This window comes from Ascidia mentula, chromosome 8, assembly GCF_947561715.1.
Source record: "Ascidia mentula chromosome 8, kaAscMent1.1, whole genome shotgun sequence".
Classification (NCBI taxonomy): Eukaryota; Metazoa; Chordata; class Ascidiacea; order Phlebobranchia; family Ascidiidae; genus Ascidia; species Ascidia mentula.
Window position 1 is genome coordinate 7,433,728 of NC_138573.1, and position 20,700 is coordinate 7,454,427.

At 42.7% G+C, this 20,700-nt stretch overlaps 3 protein-coding genes across 4 annotated transcripts; 1 reads left to right on the forward strand and 2 right to left on the reverse strand.

Moving 5' to 3' along the window:
• Window positions 1–99: 99 nt before the first annotated feature.
• LOC145911853 (uncharacterized) lies at window positions 100–8,394 on the reverse strand. The gene is made up of 14 exons (XM_082999295.1): window positions 7,980–8,394; window positions 7,739–7,861; window positions 7,204–7,417; window positions 6,719–6,914; window positions 6,334–6,475; window positions 4,337–5,732; window positions 3,494–3,564; window positions 3,204–3,248; window positions 3,016–3,132; window positions 2,771–2,821; window positions 2,524–2,686; window positions 2,185–2,383; window positions 1,970–2,111; window positions 100–1,628 (listed from the first exon to the last, which is right to left on the reverse strand). The coding sequence occupies exons 1-14, from the start codon at window positions 8,095–8,097 to the stop codon at window positions 100–102; spliced, it is 4,506 nt and encodes a 1,501-aa protein (XP_082855421.1). The 5' UTR covers window positions 8,098–8,394.
• Window positions 8,395–9,954: 1,560 nt separating this feature from the next.
• On the forward strand, window positions 9,955–13,744 carry LOC145910212 (uncharacterized). Its single transcript, XM_082997257.1, has 7 exons — window positions 9,955–10,095; window positions 10,157–10,273; window positions 10,333–10,416; window positions 10,942–11,050; window positions 11,527–11,728; window positions 11,804–11,942; window positions 12,030–13,744. Exons 1-7 carry the CDS (start codon window positions 9,975–9,977, stop codon window positions 13,568–13,570), a joined length of 2,313 nt encoding a protein of 770 aa, XP_082853383.1. The 5' UTR covers window positions 9,955–9,974; the 3' UTR covers window positions 13,571–13,744.
• LOC145910211 (SNF2 related chromatin remodeling annealing helicase 1-like) lies at window positions 13,738–20,043 on the reverse strand. 2 transcript variants are annotated; one of them, XM_082997256.1, is made up of 15 exons: window positions 19,947–20,043; window positions 19,217–19,576; window positions 19,042–19,156; window positions 18,833–18,978; window positions 18,594–18,774; window positions 18,385–18,535; window positions 18,160–18,327; window positions 17,727–17,933; window positions 17,274–17,498; window positions 16,655–16,825; window positions 16,113–16,295; window positions 15,597–15,701; window positions 15,028–15,147; window positions 14,630–14,742; window positions 13,738–14,060 (listed from the first exon to the last, which is right to left on the reverse strand). In XM_082997256.1, the coding sequence occupies exons 2-15, from the start codon at window positions 19,554–19,556 to the stop codon at window positions 13,892–13,894; spliced, it is 2,394 nt and encodes a 797-aa protein (XP_082853382.1). In that variant the 5' UTR covers window positions 19,557–19,576; window positions 19,947–20,043; the 3' UTR covers window positions 13,738–13,891. The 2 variants fall into 2 exon arrangements, with proteins under 2 accessions (XP_082853382.1, XP_082853381.1); XM_082997255.1 differs by having other exon boundaries at window positions 19,042–19,576.
• Between the last annotated feature and the right edge of the window lie 657 nt (window positions 20,044–20,700).

Sequence of the window (20,700 nt, forward strand, 5' to 3'; positions counted from 1 at the left end):
ATTTGTCAAACACGTTTATTAGTAAGCAGCTAAAAAAGTTGTGTACACGTGAAAACAAAGTTGACAATTTTTACAAAACAAAGCGCTTCTGCAACCGCATTAGCCAAAGTAGTTACAGCAGTTCTCGTAGGTGATTGGTTTGTAGTTTTGGCAGTGCGGTGTGTCGCCCTGATGTTGGCAAGCCCACTCCACTCGTCGTCGGCAAGTCAGAGGGTTGCACGTTCCTGTTCCAACCTTCACCATGGTCCCGCAAAAAATTTCGCACCGGCTAATATCGATCAGAGTTTCGGTGACGCTTTTGCAGCCGAAGGCACCGCCGGATTCGCAGGACCTCGTGCGATTCCTTTGTCCGACCCCGCAGCCCACAGAACAACGTCCGTATTCTCCCCAGTTTGACAATACGGGACATGCTCCTCTGTTGCATTGCCGTTTTTCTTGATGGCTTCCGCTGCAACCTTGGCCATTCGGTTTGCACTCTCGTTGTCGGGATTGCAACCCATTGCTTCCGCAGGAATGAGTGCATTGACCCCAAAAGCCCCAAGCGGCGAAAAAGGGGCATTCCTCGTTTTTGCATGATTCTGTTTGCTCCTGCGGACCGTCTTGTTCACAGTCTGCATTGTGCTTGTAAACGACACAGCGACGCACCCTCTTTCGTAGGCCTCCGCCGCAAGACTTTGAGCATTGACCCCAATTCTCCCAACCTGACATGTACTGCGACACCCCAGATCTTTGTATGCCGATTTGGTTGCGAGGCACATAACATAGGTTACGTACGCAGCAGCCCTCAAAGCTACCTTTCAGCGTTGGATAGCCCGTAAAGAAGATATTGGAAAACGGACATTGAGGTCGGAAGCCAGTGCCGGGAAAGATGGGTTGATACGGCGACACGGGTTGAAATGGATTCGTCATTCCGGGCAACGGGAAGCCGGGGTTTTGCGGAAAACCGGTTCCAGTGTTGGGGAATCCCCCCGGAAACATCGACGGTGCTGCACCTGGTGTTTGCGGAAATCCTGAGCCGAAATTTGGCGGGAAGAGACTCTGGGTGTTCGGAAAGCCGGGTCCGAATCGAGGCTGGCCAGTGTTGTTGCCTTGACCTTGGTTGGGATTGTAAGACCGCCCTCCGACGTTCGGATTCTGGTTTCCGCGCAAAGCGAGAGTGAACGCAAGTAGGTTTAACGGGTTCGAGGTGAGTTGTGACAAGGGGTTGTTGTTGTTGTTGTTTGGAAATTGGCGCCTAAGCTTGTTCAGCTCCACCCTCCAGTTGTCAGCCGATATCTGGCTGTTCAGCACCATGGTCCAGAACCGGTAGCGCAAGTGCTGTGGCACCAGTGTTTGCGTGATGTTATACAGGTTTTGCCTTAAAACTCCTTCGGTAACGATGGGATCCACCACGCAACCGGACAGACGACAACTATGGTAAGAGTCGAGAAACCGGGCGGCCGGCCATTGCAGATCAAGGGGTTGGCAGAGTGGCTGGCCGAAAACAAAACGGCTTTGTTGGTCAGTGGGAGAGCGGTAGGGGTCGTTACCAGAGCGCACGGAGACTTGATTAGGCTCGGCAGGATAGAAGCACCCGATAGTTTGGTCAAAACAACCCCCGATGACCGAACACTCGGTTTTTGTGATACCTGTTGACAAAAAATTCCTTTGTGACATTTGTAAGGAAAAGTGATTTGCTACTTTAATCAGATCATTCTCATTTTGCACGAAAACCTTTTGCGCACATGAACAATAAGTATAAGTAACAAAAATGGCATTGGTATATTGACAAAACCATTAGGATTAACGAGTCAGGTGCTCCAAACTTAAATAAACTGCTTTATTTAGGATTCGTACGCCGTATAATTTATCCAGAGGTTTCATTTGGCAAAAGATTTGTCAATCGAAAGACTTGCTGATGTTAGTATTAATACTAGAATTATAACCTAAGCTATGCCAAGTGCGAAAACTTGATGTAGAAAATACTGACCTCTCCATCCAGCAATCTTGGGTTTGATGCCCATGTACTGAAACACGTTAACCATGTAGCACCCAGCCGGTTGCTCGTGAATTTCTTCGAGGTTTTGCTCAATCAGGCAATTCGTATGAACCACGTTCCACGGCTGCTTGCTCTGCAGAATTAGAGATTAGTATTATTCTGTTGTTAGATGGAGTTTTCCTTTTGTATTGTCCAACGAAACTTACAGTTTTCATGTATTTGTTGACGATTCGGTGGAACCGGGCGTTGCGAATTACTTTTTGGCACACAGGAACGCCAGGAAGAACGGCGGAACCAAATGATTGGCGATATGAAAAGAGATCGGTGTCGAAATAGCATCCAGGGCGAGTAAAACATTTGGTCGCATCCATTTCTAATGTGACGTCAGAAGATGAACAAGGAATTCTACAAAAACACAACACGTTTTCACAAATACACAGTGCTGTTTTGAATGATAGTAACAAGCCCATTAAACTTGTGATGCTTTGCGATTATGTCCAATGTATAATTTAATGTTAAAAACAAAGTTTTTAATTTTTTCATACCTTTGGCAATAAGGGATGTTGACTGGGGGTGTAAGTAACGAATTCCAGTTTGCGTTAAAGGAGCTGAAACCACAGTTGTTGGGGAACGACGGGCATTGCGAAGTTCCGGGTACAAAGGGAGGCAATAATCCAGGTATGGCTCCATTGTTTCCAAACTGATTTCCTCCTTTGAAACAAGGATTTTGTCATGTAAATTTTCTAAGGTCCAAAACAGTGTACAATGTTAAGTCTAAACCATCCTACTTACCAATTCCAAACAGACGTGCGTCTACACCGGTTCCTTCAGGTGCTTTTGGCACTGTAAACATTAAGGCAAATCGTTAGAAAAAAAACCATCCAAACGTGATATGCAGGACTACATGCTCATAGATTGACTCATTGCAATATTGGGCAAAAGTTATGTGTGAGAACATTGGTTTGATCGACCAAACAAACCAAACAATAAAGTTGAAACTGTCATGAAAACTTCAAACAAAGCGTTCTAAAACTTACATGCTTTTTGGTAGCACTTGTTGTTACGTAAAAAGCAATGATCTGGACACTCGCTATCCGGAACCTCGTCACTGTTAATGTCACAGGGGTCGACCATGCATTTCAACAAGTTGTCCGCTAAACAGAGTAAATGTTTTTTGAAATTGTTCTAGTGAGTTAAAACTTTTATTGAACTGTCATAAACTTACTTTCAACTCCGTTGGCTTCCAAGTTTTTTGCACTCACTGGGCAATCTATGAGCCAAAAGATACGGATTAGCTCTTAATTGCCGCTCTTTTGGCAAAAAGTGTTTAGGATTTTGTTTAAACCGACGCCTGCAATTTTTTAAGACTTTCTCAGTGTTAGAGAGTATAGCACACGACAAACAAACAAGAAAAGATAAAAAAGAATACAAAGCCACATACACGCACAGGGCGCAAAATAAATAGATTTATGAATTCTTAGATGTGTAGGTTTGTTAAAGTGCGTTTGCTCTTACCATTTTCGCATCTTGCACCCACTTGCAGCAACGAAATTATCAGGGCTCCGAGAATCCACGCCATTTTATACCTTAAAAAGTATATGAAAATTTAGTTTGGTAATCCTGATCTAACGCGGCAATTCATGCATTGTATACGTGTATGCACAGTATATACTAGTTGGCAAATTAAAAAACGAAAACAACAACACGCATTTACCTCAATGTCTGCTATCCTTTCACAGTAGCAACTGAATGTGATATCTGACCACGATTCCCCCACCACAATATATACACCTGCAAACAGTAGCTTTTTTACCTCCCAGCCCGCGGGCTAACAACACCTACAAGCATATGACGTCATGATCCCTTGCATACGTATGTTTTAGAAAGTGAAAGCAACACTAATTGCAGTGCCGGCGACACCACCCTTTGCACACGATGCTATTTTGGGCGCCGAACTGCCCCGTTGGTCGCCTCTGCTCGATACGTCATTCAAGTTTAAATGCATTGGTTCAAAGCATGTTGGTAAACAACATGACCTTGTTTAACCCAACACCAATAAAATTTTGCTGCTTTTATGATCATTCTGTTCTTTTATAGTCAGGTTTAAATAACTCTCAACATTTACACGTCTTTAAAAACATTTGTTTCCGAATTTCAATTAAAATTGTATTGCAGGAAAAAAATAACGCACAAGAAACCCTCAACAGAGAAGAAATTTCGTGAATCTGTTGACAAACGTCGGTTGGTAATTCAAAAAAATATAGGAAAATCTTTGTTTTTTGTTATCAGGTTATGTAACATGATATTAATATCGAGTTTCGGAAATAGATTTGTGATAGATTGTGCGGAAATAACTACATATCAACTTTGTCACAATTGTGAAACCAACGGCAGAAACGGCACTGAAATGATTGGTAACAGCGCTGCTTCTTCACCTTCTTGAAGTCCTTGCAATGTCCTTTCTTGTTGCCGCGCGGCGTTTTCATCAGACATTCGTATTTCCGCACGATGGCGCAGGAGGGATACTTCCGACACTTGGACTTGCTCACTTGCACCACTTTGCCGCAATACGAGTGACAGATGCGAGACTCCGACAAGCCGTCCGCCGGAGGGCAGGCAAGAGTAGTGATGCTGTCTTCGCACGAACGGTTTCGGTCCTGTAAGCCCGCTGAACAACTGGCGTTGCATTTGCTCCATGCCGACCAATCGCCGAATACTGGACACGGCACGGTAGCACATTCGCGGCTCTCAGTCGAATCCCCTCTGCAGCCCTCGCCCGTACACTCACGGTTTCGACGCATAAGGCCTCCGTCACACGACTCGCTGCAAGAGCTCCACGCGCCCCATGCGGCCCACTGAGGACACGGTTCGAGAGAGCAATAGAGTTCACGTTTCTCTTCACCTTCGCAGTTGTCACTGTGACGAAAGCGAACGCATCTCCTTGTAGCTACTCGGACTCCGTGGCCACATGTGTGTGAACATTGGCCCCATGATCCCCACTGGGCCCAGTACGCCGCAACGCCGGAAAATTCCTCAGATACGGCGTAGCGCGGTCGGTAGCACAAATTTTGGTCACAGCAACCGGAAAAGCTGCCCTTGAGAGGAAGCAGACCGTTAAATTCGTACAAGTGGTAGGGACAAAATGGCTCTATCAGGCCGGTTGTAATCGGTAAAGGACCAGGGAAAGCAGTATCTGGCAGCGAAGGCGATGAGTCGGGTAGTACCGTACCAGCGGCTTCAGGATGCATTAATATGAATCTTTCCTGGTTTGTAAACGTATCGGGAGATTTGGTGTCTTCCGCTTTGTTCATGATGCGTGAAAGTCGGTTACGGAAGTTCATCCAATCAACGCTGCGGTAGATCTCGGCAAAGTTATCTGGGTGAGCCATGACCTCATCCACCTTCTCTCGCCAGTTGTCAACCCCCACCTGCTTCACTTGTACGAGATACCAGAATAGGAGACGCAAGTACGGCGGCAAGTACGTGAGGGTGACGTTTAGGAGATGCTGCCTGATAATGATATCGACGCTGGGAATGACAACACAGCCGGACTGTTTGCATTGATGGTGGGCCGTGAGAAAGTGGCTGGGCGTAAAGGACACGTCAAGTGCTTGACATCTTTGCGATGTGGCGTCGGGCAACGATGCGTGGATATCAGAACCTTCTGGAATTTGAATACCTTTCTCCTTTAGTGGGAGGAAGCAGTCGTGGGTGAAACAACCTCCGATCAATTTGCATTCACGTTCGGTAATGTCTGGTAAGCAAATAGAATACATTAGTTTAGGTTTATCCAAAGTTTATCACGCACAGAAAAGTCATATGGTGTTCTGCTTCTGTTTAAACCTCGTTATCATTGGTCTTTCCTGACCCGCTTTTACAGCACATTTTTTCTGATCATGTGTTACAGCATGAAAAAAGATAAGCAAAGTGGAGCCAATAATATAAATTGTGTATAAGTTGCAGACAGATATCCACTGTTTCGACCTAAAAGGTCTCATCAGCGCAGCTGGCGTGACTATCAGACGACTTTGCTGACCAAACGGCCAAGCAAAGACTTCCACTTTGTGGTGACTACACAACCACCGTCATCCGTTGGGCACCAAACTAGGTGCAACCTTACGGAGAAAACAAGGTGGAAACACTATGGCCAAACAAAGCTCAACCAATAGTGCCGCCAGGCCCCGTGTCACAATAATCATATGATAAGCAAAGTGGAGCCTTTTCTGCCAGGAAATTCGCGCTTGGGTAACTAATAGAAACTGCTCACGAAGATAAAATAATTGTACAAGTTATTTACTGATACTTATATAAAAGTGTTTGATTTTTTGAATTAAAACAATTGTCTTTGAAGTCACCTTTCCATCCTGCGAGTTTGGGTTGAACTCCCATGTACACGAGAGCGTCAATCTTGCTGCAACCTGCTGACGGTTGGAAAATACTTTCCTTGTTCTCTTCGATGAAACAGTAGGTGTGAAGTCCATTCCACGGAATAGTTCCCTGCAAAAAACGTGAGCATATAGAAACAATATTATTTAAGTAAGACTTTTTGGTTGTATGGTTGGGTTTGCGTGCATTTTGTATTGTTTTATAGGACAAATAATAGACCACCAAATACAAATGGGTGTTCGAGAAGAAAGGTTATCAACAAGTCAGGCGCAGTTCTTTACGGTTTTGGGGTGGATCACGTTCTTTGCCCTTCGTGCGACCTTGAAGGGGAAACCGTTAGTTGACAGGACTCACGTTTTGTGTGTATTCGTTGACGAGTTGGTGAAACTTCCGGTTACGTACTGCCATGTGACAAGTGGGCACGCCCGGCATGAACGAATACCCGAAGTAGTATCTCAGATTGAACAACTCCACGTCGAAGTAACAGCCCGGGACCGAGTGACAGGCAACACCATCCAACTCCAAACTCGGGTTACCCGGACATGCAGTTCTGTGCGCAAACACTTCCGATTAAGGGTGAAGCCAATACGTTTTATTTGGATATTGGTTTAATTACTGCGAATAAATGTCAACGGCAGTAAGATTTCTGCCTCTTCGTTCCGTTTTATTCACTGTTCGTTACGTATGTTTAACATATTGTGTGCGCATCATAGTATAAAATATTCGTACTGTTTTCCATGAAAAATTTGACCACTTGATTCGATATTATTAGGTTCCATGTGTGCCCAATGACAGTACTTTTTACAAAATAAACATGTTCCACAGACGTAAAAAAATACCTTTGGCAATATGGTATGTTGACTGGCGGATCAAGCAACTTAATGTTGTTGGGATCGTGAGGCTCGATGTTGCAGGTGGCTGGAAACCTTACACACCACGGAGGAATCACTGGAAACGGAAATCCAGGAACGGTGGCGGTTCTGGCATCTGTAACTAACCTCCTTGACAAAATGTCGCCGAGATTCGTTGCATTCTCCACAGTTGTTACGTTGACTGTTAATAAATAAATTTGCGTTCAATGCTTTTCAAGGGCTGGTAAGTGTTAGAAAATAGAGACGTGCTTTGTTATATTTTCTATTTGTGCGCTTGGTTTACTTTCATCATTTTCTGTTTTTTCACGCGAAGTTTTTCATCAATTCCGTTTCTAACTAAGAATAGCAGAATGTGATAGTTGCAATTTTTGAAACTCTGTTAGCTGTTACCTTTACGTAAAATCTAGCAATACAGAATAATGGTTACGCATTGTTTCAACTTTCTTGGTCTTTGTAACCCTGTGAACAAATAAAACCCCGTTCTTCACGGATAAAATCGTACCTGTTTTCAAGAAACAGGAACTTCCATTCCAATGGCAGAATTTTGCGTTCAGACATTCGCTTCTGTTGGAAATAACGTTGCCTGCATCGTCGCAGGGATTGATACAAGGAAGGTGAACTTTACCTTCAAAAAATAACACTCACGTTAAGTTACAAAAAGTGCTTCGTTGAGTTTGCCTGTGATCTTCACAAAAGTTATAAATAGTTATAAAATAAACGTAGAAAGCTCAGCAGTCACTTACCTGGAACATACGTTCCATTTTCAATGAGATTTTCTCTCGCTTGGTCGCATGACAGGCCTGCTACGAGCGAACAGAAGATCGCCACAGTGACTCCAACTATCACACAAACCTTTACCATTTCTAGGCAGTTTTTAAAAGTTGTCTAGAATACAAACCGAATGTATCGAAGTCAGGATGACCCGGCACTGGCAGATACGGGCAATGGCACGCGTTATATGTCGATTGATTGCTACGTGTTTAATTGGATTTTGCCTAGTTATGGGGTTTTAACAGCTACACTAAACGTTGCGCTGCCGTGGATAATTACTTCCAACTCGTTGTTTCGATTTTGACACTTCATTTGTTTGTTACAAATCACGTTTTGATTGTCTTAAACGATAATACCATTGGTTTAAAATGATTGCTCCAATTCCAATAACTTCGTAACGAAACTCTACAAAACTTGATTCTCTACAATAATTTCTCTGAAGTTCCATTAAATATTTGGCTTCTAGTTTCTTGCCCGCGTGTGCGCAATGCGCATAGTTCAGGTGAGAATTTCTTGGAAAAATGTGACGAAGGCAGCATCACGCATGCGCCCGTCGGTTCGCCAAAAACCGAATGCTGTCAGTCGGAAACTACCTCGCCAAGTTTAGCAGGATGCGCACTCAGCAAAGGTCTTAGCGGTATATAAATAAAAATGCAACCAAGCAGTTTATGTAAGCAATTTTAGTCTTCCCTGCCATGATGGCAAGAAGCGTTTGAGTTTAGCAACTGATTATACCAGCTGTTGATAAGGGTATCAAAAGTCGAATTTTGATTTTGGACAAACACTATAACTACAGGCAGATAAGTCATAACAAGACTGTTGCCCTAGGCACTACCGCGGCCTAACCTTGTTATGATCACAGCAGAAAAGTACGAAGAAACGGCAGCAAAACATCCCCAGCAAATGAATAACCTTCCTAAATTTTGCGAAAACCCTTACAGCAATAAACGGCACTCTGTTTTCACCGCCATCCAGTACAGTGCAGTAATATATATCGAAAAACTGCTTTTAAAGCGGTTTCCATGTACGTAAATTTTCAATCGTCATCGCATCGTGCCATATTTAGCTTCAAGTTTGTTGGGCCAATACGCTCGAAGGCTCAAATGTTTTCTTGGAAGCGTTAGTCATCTGGGGGCCAAAAGCTTACAAAATGATTCACAACATGGAAGTTTATGACACTGTGGTGTATGTAGCATTTATTTGTGTGGTTTCAGGTTTATATTTGGCTGGTGTGCAGCGCAATTTAAGCCAAAGACATTTTGTGAATCAAGAACTTTGTTCCTTCGTGTACTGACTTTCATAGAAAGTAATAATTTAAAAAAAAAATTTGCTAATTTCTGATAAAAAAAAACATGAAAATGGGATGGACTAATGCATTGGGAGTTATCTGTTTAAATTTCGCCGACATCAAGCGGATAAATTTGAACAAATCATAATTAGCTTACAACCTTTTGTCACGATCACGTGATTGTCACCTTTGGTCGTGATACCCTGAACATTATCCCTCTTGTATGTTTATATGGTGTCGTCAACTAAGCCATTGTTCTCAACATATCCTCCCACCGCCGGGCCATAAGGATCATTGTTATTCGCTTTGTCGCAATGTAAATTGCTGTTTATTACGCTTTGATATCTTAATACCTGTCCCGTACTCTTGACCCAAACAATCATCTTGGTCGTGACTCAATGCGGTGAATCAGAAGTGCGGCGAGAATCTGAGTGGAAAGCGCTTCCAGCATGGCACCGCTGTATGGCATGTATATGCGGGGGCCTAAATATAACCGGACCATCCATGTTTCGCTGCTTCTCCTCGTCGCTCCTCGCCACGTACATATTTATACATCTGGAAAAACACCGCGGGCGAGCCTCCGTGGATTGAATTTCAAGTACGGACAGGACAGGTTAAATGCAGGTTTGCTCACTCGATATTGGTCTTGCTGCAGGTCACAGGCTCTTGTAAGTCAAGCATGAATGCAATACACAGTTGTTGGTTTTTGTTGTTAGTTAGCTTTCTCAGTTTTTCGGCAAGCTTGGTCTGCGACGAAAACATTCAAAAACGTCTCGAGACCTCTGGGGTTTGCCGTGGAGGTTGGTAGTTTTGTTAACGTATTGGTATATTAGTTTTCTTACAAAAACATTTTTTTAACAGACAACTCAATACCGTGTAGAAACGTGTGCAGCGGTGAGGTGATCTCAGGACGAGCAAACTGTACCCGTGCAAGGCATTGCTGTTGGGTGGCCAACGAGTGTGTGGTAAAGCGTTTGGGTGCGTGATTACAATGTGGGTTATTGCTATAGCGTTGTTGAACCAGTATTTTTTTCCAGCAAGGCCTGTGGGTAAACCGATCTCGAACGAAGAAAAACAGAGAGCTTTACGGCCTGTTACAAGCGGCAGGAGCCTAGTTCTGGGTAAGCATTATTTGTAGTTCAAAGTAAAGACACAATGTTGAGTAGGCAATGGACAAATTTGACCATGGCAAAAAATGTGCCTCTTTGCCTGAATTAGTTTATGTTTTTTAAGAGCAAGCGCTTCAGAATTTTTGTTTAACATTGCAGTTGCAGCGTCTTCGAAACTGCCACTGCCCTAATCCGAGAATCTAGGTTTTCAAAAATTACCTTCCATTTTGGCTATGCAACAAACATGTTTGCATTTGAAATATCCGTCACATAGAAGTGCACATATCTGCCACATTTCAACTTGTTAATTGCCTGCCATACATTTTATACCGCACCGGGATTCGAACCCAAGTTCTCCTAATTTTTTTACTAAGTACATGGGCCTAAGGCTTTGACGGATGTTGCGGCCAAACTTTTTTCCTTTTTTGCCTGCCATGTTTTTTGACCACTTTGGGGTTCGAACCCAGGACATCCTGGTCACGTTTTCCTGGTATATTCCAATCCCCGCCCTGTTTAAAGAGCGTTTTGTTTAAACAGACAGCTCTCCGCCACCTTTGGGTTGTGCGACTTACCCCCAATCATGTGCAACCAGGCCTCCATCTCAAAATGACCTCCAACCACCGGTCAACATACCTTACTGCCAAAGGTTTGTCGGCACCACTTGTGTACAATAAGCAATAACATTTACAATTCCAGTTCCAATGGTATTATATTGGCGAAATGTCGTTTTTCAAGTCTGCATTGTATTTCTTTTTTGGATTGTCAACTTTTTGTCGTATTTCATAAATATCAATACAGTGATCGAATGATCGTGATCTTTCAACATTAACTGTTTGGACTTAAACATTAACAGACAACGTTCTGGAATCTAGTTTGTAACGTGCGGTCAAAAGCAACGAAATTCGGAAAAATTAGATGAAATAAATTCGCTTTATCGGTGTCCACGTCTTTTTTGCATTTGCATTGTAGTCTTATTTTAAACTGTATAGTAGCTCATGGAACCCTACGTTCACGCCGAACCCACTTTCGGAATCGCTGATATATGAAATATTCATACAAACCGAAAGTGCAAGTTCAACCAGGAGCAACTGTGATTGTCAGAGTTTTTGTATGTTGTTGCAGAACACCGTGTTCCAGTACGGGCAACGATTTGCTGGATGGCGATTTACGTTTGTGCACTACCCGCCCAGGCTGCTACTATGACTTTGAGCTTGCTTTTACTCGCGCCTCGGCGGGCCAAACATTGTTGCCCGGTGTTCCAGTGTGCTATATGGCCATCAGGAACACAGCCTTCCATAAGCGTGCACAGGAGTATATAAGCCAGGTAAAATTGCAGATTCAGAGCTCGGCAACCTCTTTTATTTTAACAAAGTCTCAGCAACCTCCAAATAATTTTTAGTACGGTCCATGGTTTCCTCCATTAGCAAGCTGCATACTAGACGAATTTAGCCACGAGACGATGGCCAACGGTCCCGGATGTTATATGTTGAACGTCCTTGAATATTTTGGGAACAAGCCGAAGCAGGCTGGTTGGCCAGGTTAGCATATATCTAACTGGAATTCCTTGTAATAAATATGGTATAACGTACGACAGTTTTTCTATAAATTTATACTGTTATATTTAGGCATTACTGAAACTGATTGCTACTTAATCGACGGATGCTGGCGCAAAAACAAGTGTGTCTACCCGATGGACACAGAAGTGATGACAACACCATCTTTTAACGACAACAAAACGGATATTCCGGAACTTTTTCTGCCCCACGGACAGCCAAAATGCCAGGAGCTTAACGAGACGGCAAGCGGGGGCGAGTTTTTAGACCAATACCACCAATGCTTGGCTGCGGGTTGCGCTGCAGGCGTTCCTGTTTATCGCATACGTAAGGAGATCACTGCTACTGTTTTTTCGGAACTGCCGTTGCACCTACAGTATCATTACTTCGAACTAGTGCAGAACGGCAAAGTGGAACCGTACAACTGGAGGAAAATTGTCAACGAGATTTTAGCGGACAACTTCACCTCCCAATTCTTCGGAGCCGTTTTTCCTTTAGGCACAAAGTTAAACATTCCTAAAGGCAGCACTATCAGGGTTGTTCCATTCGCATTCAACTTAACCGCCGCAAACGAAACTTCCAGCGACACAGAGTCGCCGGCCCAGACTTCAGGCCGCAGCTTCAGCCTGTTCCAAGCCGCCAGTGCCCCAAAGTACAGAGGAAACCCGTACTACCCAAGGTTTGGTGCCAACCTAAGTACGGTGGCCAGCGGAAGATCTTTCTCTCCAGTAGGCGGGACGCAAAATTTGCCATCAGGAGTAAATTTGGCAGCAATCACTTCCACTCTTTCAAACACCGGTTTTGCAACATCTTCTCAGATTCTGAACTTTTTTAATAGTCCCCTGTTTCTCGGTACTCCAACCCCTGTTCTATTGCCCTGTCCTTTCACATCGGTAGTGTGGGCAAATTATCCACCACTGAAGGGCAGTTTTGCTGGATGCTGCGAAAAGCCGCTTTGCTATATACCTAGAGCTGACCTTGCGCTTACAATAAGATCGGGTGTTGCCTCTTATCTGGCTGGATGGACGTCGTGGAGTGCGTGTTCGAAATCTTGTGGCGGTGGCCTCAGCATCAGAAACCGTCGGTGTGTGGGCGGGAAGTGTGGATCAACAGAGGAGTTGTCGCGCCCTTGTAACACAAACTCATGTACGGGCTGGGCGAACTGGCAAGAATGGGGCGAATGCGACAAGTCTTGTGGCTACGGCGGAGTGCAGAAGCGTGTGCGCGTGTGCTTCGCTGGACCTTCGGCCTGTAGTGGGACCGGTGAGGAGTCACGCGTCTGTAACAAAGGCCAATGTCCAATTTATTATTCTTGGAACCAATGGTCTGCCTGCGTCGGCCAGTGCGGAAATAGCGGCACTAAAACTCGAAGAAGGTGGTGCACCGCAACAGGCTTGATAGCATGTGATGATGAGAAACGGTTGGAGACAGATGACTGCGATCCGCCGTGTGCGGGCGGCGGAAAAACGTACAAATGCAAATGGGAAGCAGGATACGGTTGTGTGGTTTATCAGGTGAAGAACTGCGCGGTCAGCCTTTTCTGTCGCAATGGTGTACGCGAGGAGAAAACAACGAAACGATGCAACCCCGGCCTGTGCCCAAATTTCGGATGAGACTCCTGCGTCATTCTAAGCGGTTTGTCGTTCGGTAACACCACGCTCGGCACAGAACCGCGCCCCTCGTCAGATGCGAATTATTCTCGACCCCGCTGTTATTTGTTTGTTTTTGTTTTGTTGACCCCTCGACACCCACTTGCGAATTAAATAAAAGAGTCACAACACGCAGTGCAAAATATAATTTAAATGAAAGAAAGGAGAAAAAGTAGAGGAGCAACACTGGCAAAACTGCACGGTGTGAGAAATCAGACCCAGCGAAGTATTCATGCAGCACAAATGTTGATAACACAAAATAAACTACATAGAAGGACTGACGATTCACAATGTAGACTTGCACCGTTTTGCTCGCTTTACACCACGTTGAAAGTCCTTGGTCAAATTCTCCCGTTTCAACGTCGGGGCCTGGGGGCAGAAGGACGTCGAATTGTCCTTTGACGTCACGTCACAATCCTCGCGGCTATGTTCGGTAGAAGCTGTCCGAGACGATCTGTGACGTAAACGCACTATATTTACGCAACCGTCCATTTGTGACGAAACAATTGGGGGGGATATTGGAGAGTACGAACAAAGGGAACGAACAAAGGGATGATCGTTATCGGTCGTTTATGCGGAGTGCAATCACGTGCATTGCGTAATAGGACGTGAGTCACGAATCGGCAGCCGCAGAGGCATCTAGTTTGGGGGTTAACAAGGAGCCGAAATAGTAAGTGACTGAGCAAATTGTTTTATACGACAATGGATCGCACTGACACAATTATCGTTACTGTAGCAAAAAAAGGCTGGTTGGAGCAGCTACAGATCAGCAATTCGGTTTAAACGGAAAATAATTAACGTGTTTCGCTGAGCGGATGTGACGCCACACGATTGCAAAACTAAAAACAAAATGTTAGGCGTTGCTGTTTATTGGTACGGAAGCAACGAGAAAAAAATTTTTCTTTAACGAACATAGCTTCTTACACGCATTATATCCGGGTGTTAAACACAAGGCAGGTGGTATGATGTTGTATTCGTAAGAAACAAAAATTGAAAATTGTGTTTAGGTCGTGCAGCCCTTACCTCACTGTGCCCGCCTCTGCTTTTTCGATCGCTTCTAAAAGCAAAAGATCTTCTTCGTTGACGTCATCACAGGGTTCGTGGGGGTTTTCATTGGCGTCGCGCGATGCCTCAACCTAAAAGCAAAGTATGGTATAGGACAAAATTCATTCTGAGACAAAAAATGTGCATTTAAAAGTTAAAATATTTCATACAAATATTCAACCGGTTAAAGACACTTTCAATACACCACGTGCATGTTTTGTTTAATGGATGGCCCAAAGTTATCTTGCAAACACTTGAAAAATACAAAGTGTGCAAAAACTCCCACCGACTTCTGACGTCAGCGATAAATGAGACAAATCAACTTTATCACTTTTTTCGGAAAATCCCCGTGTTTACAATCGCCCATGAAAGCTTACTTGGAAATAGTTGAGGAGATTATTTTGCTTGGGCGCCTTTGCCACGTGACTTTCGGTGTCTTCGAAGTTGGTTTTGTTTAAACCTGCCTTCCCCAAAACTTCCAGTTTGTCCTTAACAAGCTGTAACAATGACAACACTGTTGTTTGTGCGTTGGTCAAATTTTTCATTTGAAAAAAAAAACATTTATAAAGTTTTATGGACAAATTTGAAGGCACAACGCGTTACGAACATAACTGACGGTTTTATGTAGCAAATAAAATAGCCAATGCAATAGCTAAATGCTTCATGCTACAGATGTTTCGATTGTTGTACTACAATCATTTTCAGTGTAAAAATGTATAACAATCGAAACGTCTGTAGCATGAAGTTTTCAATTATTGCATTGGCTATTTTGTTTGTATTAAACAATACGTTACGTTTGGTGTTTGGGCAATTCTAAAAATTATGGTTCAAGAAGACTTGGCGCTAAATTGCCCAACGCCGACGACTGTTTTGTTTCTGGGACTCTCCGGCATGAAATACATTTTGTCGCCCCAAATGCTAATGACTAAACAATTAAGACGCAAACCTGCCAAATGTAGTCGTCCGCTGTTCCCTTGGCAACAAGATAATGAACATTGACTACGTCACGCTGCCCGATGCGATAACAGCGATCCTCAGCTTGTACCAGGATCTGATAATATATACGTGGGTATTTTCCGTATATATGATCTATAACGATGACTATGTATATTTATATTATATATGAATCTGTAAGTGTAAACATGAGGTTTGTTTTTTAATTATGGAATGATCGCCGATGGCAACACTGTCTCAAACATTCGTGTCATTTCCTGGTGTTTTATCTGTGGGTAAATATAACTTTTTACCACGTAATGTCTGAAAAGTACCATCCGCCAAGAAGTTTCACGTACGTTGCGCATCTTATTTCAAACATCCACTCACATTAAACATGACTCAAAACAGAAATAATTTTAACGGCCAATGACACCTCGTCTTGTAACGCCTTAAATCGTTCCAAAATGCAAAACACCTCAGTACAACGCGAAAAGCAACAAGGTGTATACAACTAGTAAAGACATACCCCTGGGTTCCAGAAGAGCTCTGCGAATATCACTAATGACGCGGCGTTAAGTGTGATGCCCATATTTGCCGCAGTGATACTCAAGAGCGCCACCTTGCAGCTGGATTTTTCTTGAAACTTGGTCACCTCGGTTTGCCTACGTTCTGATGGTGTGCTACCGTCGATCCGAATGTAATCACATTTCTGGGCAAATATTTTATCATGGTGCTTTTGTTACGTAAAGATTTTGCAATAAAATTTTACACTAAAGTTTTTCAAACTTCGTGTCGTTTTAAGTTCCCAATGCGTCGTGTAAAAATTTAAACAAACTTGAAAGCTTGCAAAAATGGAGCCAAATAACATGTTAGACCACCGAAAACTGTAAACATGGGAACGAATCGTCGCGGTATGGTATAATTGGTGCGTCGCAGGTGCTGTTAATCATTCCAAATGTGTCGCACGCAAGACGTTCAAGAACCACGGGTATACAAGGCTAGGATAACCTGACCAGCAAGGTCGCGTATAGTTTGTCTACAGTCGGTGTCTCTGATCGAAGAACGTACTTTTTTGTTGAGGTCTTGCTGTACGCTGTCGAGTACCATTTTGTGGTGAGCAAATAAAAGAAACTTGCGGTCCGACTCGAGCATGTCCACCACGTAGGACTTCACAGCCGACAATTTCAGATGCGCGGTCTCGTTGAAGTATTGCAGCAGGATGCCATGCTTCTCCAGGGCCTTAAAATAATTATTGCATTTGTAATTCAAAATAATTATTGGAATTGTATGTTGAAACATATACTGCAGAGCAACATATACTGCAATAACAATCTTTGAGACAAAGTTCAAACTGTTTTGCATCTTGTCATAGTATAATCCACAGTTGAAGGTCAACACTTTAAACATGTGAGTCACCTCACGGTTGTAGCTACATCTACTTAACTGGAAACATATTCGCCATCCAGCGTTATATATCGAGCTAACAATACTTGGAAACAAATACATACGCGTACTAATTGCGACATAACTGCAAAAATGCGCAAGAATATATATACGGTAAGGAAGTGTGCCAACGTTGAAGTTAAGTTGGATAAAGGAGTTTGTTTTCAGTGCAAAGACTTAAATTTGTTTTAATGATTTTGCGGTGTATGCATAGAATCGGTATATCCACAACATAAAGCCTCACCGAAAGTCCCTTCTGCTTAACCGCGTTCTTCACTTCTTCCATTGCTTCCTTTTGCGCGGCGGTAGTTTTTGCGCCGCTAACGTCTAGCGCCACCGAGCGGCGCAACTTAGGCGGTAGCTGAGTGAGAACGTCTTCCTTGGTGCGCCGAAGCATGACCGTTTCCTGCAGCACCAAACGCAGTTCCGCCATATTGGACGACCCAGTGTACTCCCAGCCCCACGGATTCTGCCAATGAAACGTTTATTTATTATGTGGGGTTTATGACATTCAGTTACATCAGTAGTTCTCAAACTTTTTCGAGTGTAAAGGACTTGGAATGATTTAAAGCATTTGCGACAGACGCAATATAAATCTATCAACACGATTTGTTCGTATGTTGACAACGTTTACTTGCAGAAGTCATAATTAACTTAACATTTGCCTTTATTTTCCACCACAAGTCAACAAACGCACCTTTTTGGCAGCGCAATACCGGACGCCGAACTGGTGGAAATGGGGGAAAAGATCAGGACGCACGACGGCCAGTTGCGTGTAAAGTTCCACTGGCCGGGACAAGGCTGGAGTCCCAGAGAGCAGGAGAACGTGTTGAGCGGGCTTCAATACGGCGGTGGCAGCTCTCGCACGAGCTGTTTTGAAGTTCTTGATAAAGTGAGACTCGTCCTGCAAAATGGTTATTTTTTGTTCCACTTGAAAGTTCTGGTGGTCAAATTAAATTGAAAAGCATGTTTTTTGGCAAAAATAATACTGTTATGCGGATTATTTACTCTTTGCAAAACAAATACACGAAAATATTAACAGTTAGACTTGCAATTTAGTTTAGTCTCGATAAATTGCTAAACCAATTTCCAAACATAACCAGCTAAAAACAATTTGACCAAAAAATTACCAGAATGACAACTTTAAACTTCAGGGATTCAAATTCCTTTTGCTTTTTGGTTATTAGATCATAGCTAATGATGGTCACTCTTGCAGTGCTTGAGGTAAAGTCTCGACCAGTGAGAACAAGTTGAATGTCATCGTCAACCAGCTGACTTGGCAACCATTTAAGTAATGCCTTGCATAAAAAAAATCTTTAAGCAAAATACTGTAAATTAAGGCACAAAATTCAAACCTCTTTCCACATTAGTCTCACAGATGAAGGACATACTATAAGCAGTGGCCACTTTTCCATGTAATAAGCAGCAATGCAAATGCTCTGCACAGTTTTACCTAAACCCATATCATCAGCCAGCAAAATCCTTCCATTTCGGGAAATTGCAAAACTGCACATAATACATGGGTTGGTAAAAGCTAGTTAATTAAACCAAATTAAACACCCACTTCACACCATCTTTTTGAAATGGCATCAGTGAAGAAACAATTTTTTGATCGACATCGAAAAGGTCATAGGTTGGATGTACATTTTCTGTTTGTTTTCCATCGGCATGACTTTTAAAGACTTGAATTACTGTATTCGGTAAGGGATCGATGTAAATGCTTGCCTCTTTTCGAACAGTTGAAACTGGAACATAAATTTTCAACTTTATGATTGATACGACTGGGTTAGTCCATAACATTACAAAGCATGTTGTGATCAGATAAACAGAAGTTCCATTGTCTTGTTTTAGCATCATATGCTCTTGTTGGCAAGGTTTTGAATATTTCGATGCAAACCTTGTTGTATGGAATGTCAACTTCAAATCTTTCTCTGCTGATCAGGCAACACCTAAAAGAAATTTAAATAAACAAAGCTGGAAATTGACAAATATTCAAATGTTGTGATACATACGATCCTCTACAAACATCATTAAGTGGCACAGAAGACAAAGTTGTTTCAGATGTTTTTACCAATACTCCGTTATCAACGTCAGGCAAAACTTGTCCAATGCCTTGAAGTTTTTGACCTACAATTGTTGTAATTTTTTTAACTGATGGGAGAGTAAATAATACAGCACATGTCATACTTAGAACCCTATAATCATTCAAATCGAAAGACCACCCCTTGGATTCAGGATCGTAACGTCTCGAAGATATGCTCTTGAATACTGTTACAAATTTTGGGTTGTATTGGCATGTAACCAAAAACCTGTTACCACCAATGGTTTCACACTTCAAGACTGATGAGGATTTTGCTACCGATATTCTTGAATTTTGCATTATTGTTTTACAAATACTGTTACTTGGTGTTTTTGAAACAGCTTTGCTTGTTTTAGATCCATTTGTTTGTTTTGATGCCTTGATTGCCAAGGCTCTTTGTCTATTGGCCTCCATCCTTGCAAGCTGCTCCTTCGTTGCTGACGACATTTTGTTCTCTTTGGTTTTAACTGCGTTGAAAATAGGCATGGATCAATAAAGTAAGTTAAAAAATCTACAACAAACTGTGCGGATGCAAAAATAAACAGTTATGTTTCTCCCCTCGCCCCTACCAGACCATTTATGTAGATGTATTTATATGACAAAAAAATGTTTCCCAGTTTTTTAAGGGATTTGCATTTGATGACCCAATTTGCCCACAGAATTGTATTGTTTAAAATTCTGTAAAATTTGGATGCCAACCCAGATCCAGATGTATGCATGTCATGTTATTTGGTCTTTAAATTGCTGCAATTCATGTCTTTAGCAATGTGCAAGATTGCAAAAATATTACACCATTTTACCAAAAACGTCTGCTCCAGTTATTGGCATTCAACTTACCAATGTTATTTATGCATTGCTTGCCGGTGACATTGTATTACATTTGTCTCAAACGTAAGAATCAATCCGAACATTAAGAAGCAAGTGAAACACGGGAGGTCAAGGGTCGTGGCCGTTCCGCTTCACAAATCCCCAAAGTTTATCACGTGACATTCAATCTCCATTTACGGTCACCATATCAACAATTGTTTTTGCAAATGCACATAAAAACAAAAGAACAAACAACTTTATCTTACTAGTGGTAGTTTGATTTCAGGTTTCTTCCTTACTCGATGTTCTTGTGGTAGAAGTTGCAGTAGAAATGGGAAAAACAGCGACTGTTATCTGCCAATCAGTGGACCCAGCAGCAGGAGATTGCCGTGTGAAAGTAATTGGAATAACAGTCACAAAAGACCTTAGAAAGAAGCGAAAATGCAAACGATTTTCCAAAGAAAACCACAGCGATTGCAATTCAGTCTCAAAGAAGCCGTTAAAATCAATATTAAAAAATTGTAACGAAAGCGAATTTTTAGTGAACGATCATCATCCGTGCCAGGAAAATCTCAACTCGTTGCACAGGCGATTCACCCTAAAGTCAATGTGGGACCATGTCAATCCCGATCAATCCTTCAAAGAAAACGGTAAGCAAGAAACGAAACCTACGTTTGCCGCTGTAGTAAAATCCTCGAAAGGGTCCGCTAACTCTTCACCAACTAAACGATGCGAGGAACCTGTCGGAATTTCAAAGCTAGTAACAGACTATTTCAATGGCAAA